The sequence below is a fragment of the Perca fluviatilis genome, chromosome 19 (genome assembly GCF_010015445.1).
Source record: "Perca fluviatilis chromosome 19, GENO_Pfluv_1.0, whole genome shotgun sequence".
Classification (NCBI taxonomy): domain Eukaryota; kingdom Metazoa; phylum Chordata; class Actinopteri; order Perciformes; family Percidae; genus Perca; species Perca fluviatilis.
This window is the reverse complement of record NC_053130.1, coordinates 14,387,017-14,394,721: the sequence shown is the minus strand read 5'-3', so window position 1 is coordinate 14,394,721 and position 7,705 is coordinate 14,387,017. Positions and strand designations below refer to the sequence as shown.

General features: G+C 38.4%; 1 protein-coding gene across 1 annotated transcript; it reads left to right on the top strand.

The window, feature by feature from the left end:
* Positions 1 to 584: 584 nt before the first annotated feature.
* Positions 585 to 6,477, top strand: LOC120548111 (indoleamine 2,3-dioxygenase 2-like). Its single transcript, XM_039784122.1, has 10 exons — positions 585 to 2,778; positions 3,540 to 3,635; positions 3,788 to 3,907; positions 4,514 to 4,632; positions 4,814 to 4,828; positions 4,969 to 5,068; positions 5,219 to 5,336; positions 5,452 to 5,503; positions 5,735 to 5,883; positions 6,049 to 6,477. Exons 1-10 carry the CDS (start codon positions 2,563 to 2,565, stop codon positions 6,390 to 6,392), a joined length of 1,329 nt encoding a protein of 442 aa, XP_039640056.1. The 5' UTR covers positions 585 to 2,562; the 3' UTR covers positions 6,393 to 6,477.
* The last annotated feature ends 1,228 nt before the right edge of the window (positions 6,478 to 7,705 follow it).

The window sequence follows — 7,705 nt, the reverse complement described above, 5'->3', positions numbered from 1 at the left end:
TGCATGTGAAATAAGTGCTAATTATTAAATTGCTGTATTATAATAATATGGATAACATGACATGTGGACGGTAATAGTAATTACTGCTGTATGTCTGTTCATCTCCTATCTACAACAGTTTTACTTGCATTTAAATAAAAAAATTTAAAAAAAGCTGTGGTAGATAAAAGTAGTGCATGAGTCAAACAACAAACAAGGTCAAATGTATCAGATTGAGAAATACAAGTCAGTTAAGTTCCACTGAAATGTATCTCACTTACTGTAGTAACTATTTTAGTCAGAATTATGATTTATAACAACACCCATCCGGGTTCAACCCCCAGTCACAGAGATTAGATTATCTTGAACACAACTGGATCTTGTTTTTGTAACTGCACAAACAACTTCTAGTCTGTCTAAGCATCTGTTTGGAGGGAGTTCACATGGGCAACTTCAGACTGCAGGCAAAAGTGGCCCAAAACCAGTTTTTTGGGGGTCAAGTGACCAGGTTAGACTTCTTCAGAAGTAGTGTGAACACTCAAATCTAGCCCAGACAGGGCCGGATTGGGATTCATTTTCAGCCCTGGATTTTCATGCCTTAGACTGGCCCACTTTACTTCACGAATGACTATATTAAAAAAATGTAATCAAAAAAGTCTTCAATAGCGCCCTGTTCTCTACATCCTTGTAATTCAGTGTATTTTGTAAAATATCACTATTTCCAAGTGTTGCTTCACAATGCTGATTCATGCAACCGACTGACTCAAGGACTCAAGAGTGACATAAAAAAAACGTCAAATGTATCAGATTGAGAAATAAGTTCCATTGAAATGTATCTCACTTACTGTAATAACTATAGTCAGACTGATGACTTATTATAATTATTAGTGCAGAGGAACAGCAGTTTAAAAAAAGCTTGCCCAACAACACCCATCCGGGTTCAACCATCTCCTACCTACAACAGTTTTACTTGCCTTTAAATACATTTTTAAAAAAAGCTCTGGTAGATAAATCTAGCAGAGATCAGATTTTTTCAAATCAGATTCAGGCCACTTCCATATGTGGTCCTGAATCAGATCCAAGTCAGATTTTTTTCAATGTGCCCGCAGTGTAAACAACCAAGGTGGGGGGGGGGACAGGGCCCCCTGCTCCCGGAGCGGCTGTCAACCGGGGCGGACTGTCCTCAGTGCGCCCCAACCGCGTTGCGTCGCCAGGGCGGGGATCGGCTCACGTAAAAGGCGTCAGGGGTCTGCGGCGATGTCGGCAACCCACCCGTCTTGAAACATGGACCAAGGAGTCAAAAAGAATATGGAACGATTATGGAACTATGACTAGAAATAATAGTGGTAGCAGTTCAGGGTGTAGCAGGGTGTTGCGGGGCATAGTAGGGTATAGCAGTGCATTTACAGGTTCCCATGTACCATTTTCCCCTGCCACCCTGCCAAGATCTCTCGCTACCCCTTTGCCACCCCATGTAAAGTTTTCTAGATCCGCCAGTGCACACAGGAACATGGAAAATTGGGTCCTGCAAGATCCAAAACAACAAAATGCTTCTTGGTTTAAAATGTGTCTATTTGTACTTTAAGGAGTGAAGGAGACAAATAAATGTACTACACTAAAGAATGCCAACATGACTTGAAGCATTCTTGGTGCCCCTAATACATAATTTAACAAAACACGTATTGTTCTCAGCTCACAACTTCTTACCACAGTTGTTGCTGTTTCTTATGCTGTGGAGAAGATGTGACTTTCCAGAGAGACCTTTCTCAAACTAAGACCCTCTGCCGTGTCAGTTGTCAATCAGCAGGGCAAAAATAAAAATAAAAAAAACAGAATACATCAAGGTTTGATTTTTGGAAGCACTCCATATTCAGTTAATGGGCTGGAAGGACAAGTTTGACTCTCTCAGGTATTAGGGTTAAGTTTCCAAAAAGTAGTTTCAGTGTGGTCTTTTAACTATTGCTCTCCGTCTTGTTTTTGCATGCCTGACTATTAAGACAATATCTAACTATAATATATGTCATCAAAGTTGGTGAGTTAAGTATTTTTGTTGCAGAGCAACAAATACAAACGTAACAACCTATGCATGTGTAGAAGGCATAGTGCAGCAGAAAGCAGAATAATTCAAAACCTTTATCCACAAATACTTTTTTTCTGATATTACATGAAACATTTCAGAGTAAAACTCTGACTTCAGCCGTCAGAAACAACATAAACATTTTTTTTTCTCCAATAATTGATCGATGTACTTGAGTTTGGAACAGACAGCAGTTGTGTGTATTATTCAATTGTTTGGTCTTTTTGTCTCAATAACAGACTCAAATATAAACATCACTTTTGCATAAGGTTGAGCCATATAAACATAATATGTCACTAGTTCGTTTTGCACAAAGTCTGCAAGTATAATGTTGATATTTTCTGTTGTTTGGCACCAGCTATTGTTTCAATTTATTTTATCATCTGCCACAAATGGGAAAATATTCAGGGAATTTCAGCTTTACCCTGTGAACTCTTAACCTTACAATGACAGAGATCTGATTGGCTCTTTGCTGTTGGGAGTGTGCAAAAAGGGATGTGACAAAGATGAGATATATATATATATATACTGAGCAAATTCAACAATTAATATCTGGGCGTCACAATCACAAAGTGATTTACCTCTCAAAGCCGAACTCCTACAGTACACAGGGTACAGAGAAGGCAGAGCAAATGGAGACTAACAGCAGAGAAACACTGAAGGCAGACTTTGATGCTTTTGATATTTCTGAGGAGCTTGGATTTCTCCTTGAAGAGCCACTGGTAAGTTATATTTCTTTCATCATACAACAGACTATTCTGTCAGTATTTTTTCAGTCAAAACTGATCTGAAACAAGGTTACAATATGTCATAACAATAACACATTCATTTGTTTATCATTGAGGACTATTTCCTCTTTCCTCTATTGCCTTTGTATAAGTATTTGGTCAGCAGCACACATACAGTACAGTTGTCCCTCTGGCCTGAAACTGATAACTATGCTTGTTTTGGACTAGTATTATCTTCAGATTTCTATTGAGCCATTCACATAACTTGACCTGTTCACTGTGAAACGGTTCATTACACTTAAAATGCCAAATTCAGATATTTCTGTTAGACAAACTCTTTTATGTCTAAGGAGACATTTGGTATAAATAAAATAGTACATAATGGAAAACTCAGTTGACAACCTACGGAAATGATATGTAAATAGTGCAAAATGTATATATGAGCATCAATGTTAATCATAAAATAAAGAATTAAACATTGGCATTAAGCCCACTTGTCTGCTTATACAATTTTTTTCCATCTAGGCATCCACTGTTTTCTGCTTTGTTTATTTTCTCAGTTTTCTTCTGCCTACCTCTTGTAAATTGCTTTCTCTTTCTGATTGATAGCTACAGTCATTCCTTGACATGCAGGTCAGGCACCATGGCAAACCTGAGCTGATTATATTACTGATTACACTATACATGAAAATCCCCCCTGCAAAAAAAAAAAAAAAAATCAACATGCAAGTCACTTTATTGTTATTATCGTCTAGACTGACCTTCCAGACTATTATCGGGTATGGTTGGACCTGGCAAATGATCTCACACATCTGATAGAGTCACATAAACTACGGGATCGGGTTCACAAGGTGAGAATGAGCAATGCCTTCCTAATGCAAATCAGAGTTGAGAACCCATGCATGTAAATGTAGACATATAGTTTCATTTGTGGAACCCTTGATGGTGTTCACTGTTCACTGAGAATGGAAATATAAAAACTGAAAATCTCATCACAATCCAGATACCGGTCTTGAGTCCCAATCTCTTGATTGACCATCGGGAGCTAAGGCTGGCTCACCTAGTCCTGGGATTCATCAGCATGGGATATGTATGGCAGGAAGGACAACATGCGCCTGCTGAGGTAAAAGACTACAGCGCAATGGAATGATGAATCGTAAAAAAAGAAGATGCATTTCAGTCAATGATGTTTTGGCAATGTGACATATTACTGTAACATGACTAAGAGTCTACAGTGGCTCTGTGAGGCTGTACTTTGGCACAGCAATGTGTTATGACAAATGTTTTAAGATAAATACTGACATCAACATGCTAACAAGCTGATGTTAAGAAGGTAGAATGTTTACCGTGTTCACCATCTTAGTTTAGCTTGTTAGCATGCTAACATGTGTTAATTGGCACTGAACACAAAGTGCACCTGGTGAGAATGTCATTTAGTACTGTATTGATTTGTACCAATTCATTCAGTAGAAGCTGAGATATTTCACAGGATAAGCAAAAGCATTGACCAAGAAGTGGCATTAGAGGAGAAGTCAGGGGAATCATTAAATTCAGTAAGATCCATTCTCTGGGCCAAATCCATTCATAGTTCTTGAGATATTTCAGTCTAGATCAAAGTGGTGGACTGACCAACAGCCATTGCCTTCCCTGGAGACATACCGATAGCGTGACTAAAAACCATCAGCCATCACTACCGGTTTGAAACTTTACTATTACGCTTGTTTGACAGATTCTTCCAAAAGCCCTTGCCTTGCCATATTGGCTGGTATCTCGTAAGCTCGGCCTTCCACCCATCCTGACTTATGCAGATTCAGTTTTAGCCAACTGGAAATTAAAGGATCCCACAGGGTGAGTAATGTTGTTTTATTGCCTTATTTAATGACTTGACTTCATGTCCAATGTCTTTTATTATAATAGTAACATTACAATAAAACTGTATATGTCTTATTTTCAGTCACTCACAAAGAAAAAAACAATGTATCTCTTTCTTCATTGAAAACACTAGCTTCTCTTTTCATTTTCATTTTAGGGATATGGAAATTGGGTGAGTAGAAGGAAAAGGAAAGCTCATTCACTGTCACATATTTTTGAATTTCTCAACTGCACTTTGCACACATGATTTTTGTAGTCTGGTTCTTGTGATGTTCAGCTCATTTATTTTCAAAACATCATTTTCAAAAATAGGAACATGGACTTGATAGTTTCCTTTCCTGGTGGTGAGAGTTGCAGGGGATTTTTCCTGGTGTCATTGTTGGTCGAGATGGCTGCCAGTTCAGGCGTAACGGTTAGTTGTTGCTGTACCTTTTTTATGGTAACTCTTTCTGAACCTCAGCCTGATTCTGTCTGTCCATATTTCCCCTTGCTTTTTTGGGTTCCAGCCACATAATTCCCTTCCCTTGTCACTTAGTGATGGATTTCTTTCAACTCTAACCAGGGGGCTCTGGAGGTGATGAATTCTCTGAAAACCTCGGACCTCAGTGGCGTACAGAAAGGTCTCGTCAAAGTAACTCAGTCTTTGAAGAAGATGACAGAGACGTTCAAACTCATGCACAGTAAGTTTGAACTAAACCTAGCTCAGTCGAAATGTAATCAATTTACATGCTGTGCCTTTTATGAAGGCAGGGGAATTCAAGATAACTAGAAAAACTGAATATATGCTCTTTCTAGATCATGTGGATCCAACTGCTTTTCATGGAACATTGCGAATTTTTGTCTCAGGGTGAGTTTTAGGGCCGTTAGAATAGCCTGCATACTGAAGTTATTCATGATTTATAAATATTTATCTCATCTGGTGCAGATGAAATGATGAATGTCCCTTCTGCCTCTACCCTCCTATTGTACTTTTCTCTATTGCTGCTATGTATGTTTAACTGGATAACTTTCAAATTGTACTGTGTGCTTCTAATTGCATCTATAAAACAGAGGTTGTATGTGGTCTTAACTGTTTTAGGTGGCGAGACAACCCCATGCTTCCAAAGGGGCTGTTGTATGAAGGTGTGAGCGATGAGCCAATTTTTTTATCAGGCGGAAGTGCAGCCCAGAGTTCAACCATTCAGTGCTTTGATGCTTTACTGTGCATCCAGCATGAGGGTGATACAGGTAAAAATACATTTCCCTTTTGACCCCATCAGATGCTTCTCATGAATTAATCACTTTTTGTGGAGTCAGTTGATTGCTCTGACAGAAAAGGTTTCCAGAAACAGTTGTTATTTTCTTTCTTTCAAAGTCTTGTTTTTGCTCTCTTTATTGATTCGGCCTATTTAGGATCCTTCCTGACACGCATGAGGGAATACATGCCTCCTGCCCACCGTCAGCTGATAGAAACTCTGTCTGTCTGTCCTTCTCTGCGAGACTTCATCCTGTCCCACTCCAGCTCTGATCTCTGCCAGGCCTACAACTCCTGTGTCTCAGCACTGGTGGATTTACGGAACTACCACCTCAATGCTGTGACCAAGTATATCGTTGTGCCCGGTAATCAGGCCCGCGCCATGGGGTGCCCAATGAGAGGTGTGGGCATTGCGCTGAATAGCACAGGGACAGGCGGATCCAATCTTATGTTATTCCTCAAGGGTGTTCGTGACACCACTAAAAAAGCACAAATTTTATAGAGGCCATCTGCTTCAAAAGAAACTGAAATGTGATATATATATACAGTACAGGCCAAAAGTTTGGACACACCTTCTCATTCAATGTGTTTCTTTATTTTCATGACTATTTACATTGTAGATTCTCACTGAAGGCATCAAAACTATGAATGAACACATATGGAATTATGTACTTAACAAAAAAGTGTGAAATAACTGAAAACATGTCTTATATTTTAGATTCCTCAAAGTAGCCACCCTTTGCTTTTTTTGACAGCGCTGCAAACCCTTGGTGTTCTCTCAATGAGCTTCATGAGGTAGTCACCTGAAATGGTTTTCACTTCACAGGTGTGCTTTGTCAGGGTTAATTAGTGGAATTTTTTCCCTTATTAATAAAAAAGGTTGGGTTACAGTCAAACTGTAACCCAGTTTTTCACCAAGAAAGGTGGGTAGCCTATAATCTGTGAGTGGTATTAGCCTGTTGGCTTAATGTCCATAGTGAAATAAGCTAGTTAGATACAGACTAGTGTTAACCTACATTTAATCATCATTTAATCGGTGCAGGGAAACGTTTAGCAAGATATTCATATTAAATCATTGTCCCTGGGCCTTTTAGCAGACTTAACAGTTGAGTCAGCAGCACCCCAGTCTCCCCTTAACCCCCTCCCTGTCCCAGTGAAGAAGGTGAGCAACATTGTGTTCAATGATATGCCTGTTATTTGAGAGAAAAGTTTGGGTTTCCAGGAGTCCTTTGTTCTTATTCATACCATTTAATTTGATGTCACTGGTACTGTTAGTTTGTTATGACCATATTCCAAACCTCAAAACCTTTTGATTTAGTTATCACTTGATCTGTTTTGTAGCACTATAATAACCCTGGTGTGGAAATTCCATTTTACAGGTCCACTTTATTTTCTTGTTGGCATATATGTGCAGCTAAAGTTAAGTTAAAAAATCAGCTGTTTTCATTGTTTTGAGAGGATGATGTTAATTTATTTTGTAATATCTATTTAGTTTGTTTGTTTTTCTTTTTTAAAATATTTCATTAATAATTATAATAATTATAATAATAATTTTGTTAAGAGAATTTTCCATTTTGTCAAATTTTACAATAAAAATACATTGAGACTGTAAAAGATGGCCTTCAGCACATTTTTTATGGTTGCTTTTAATCTTGCATTAAATAGTGAACTGCATACTAGACTTGCATGCATGTACAAATCACCAGCAGTAAATATTGTGCTAGTACTAGTATTGAACTACAAGAAGCAAGACAGTTGCAAGCAGTGTAATGAACTATACTGTTGGATTCACGTAGGGTACAGATTTGATCATTG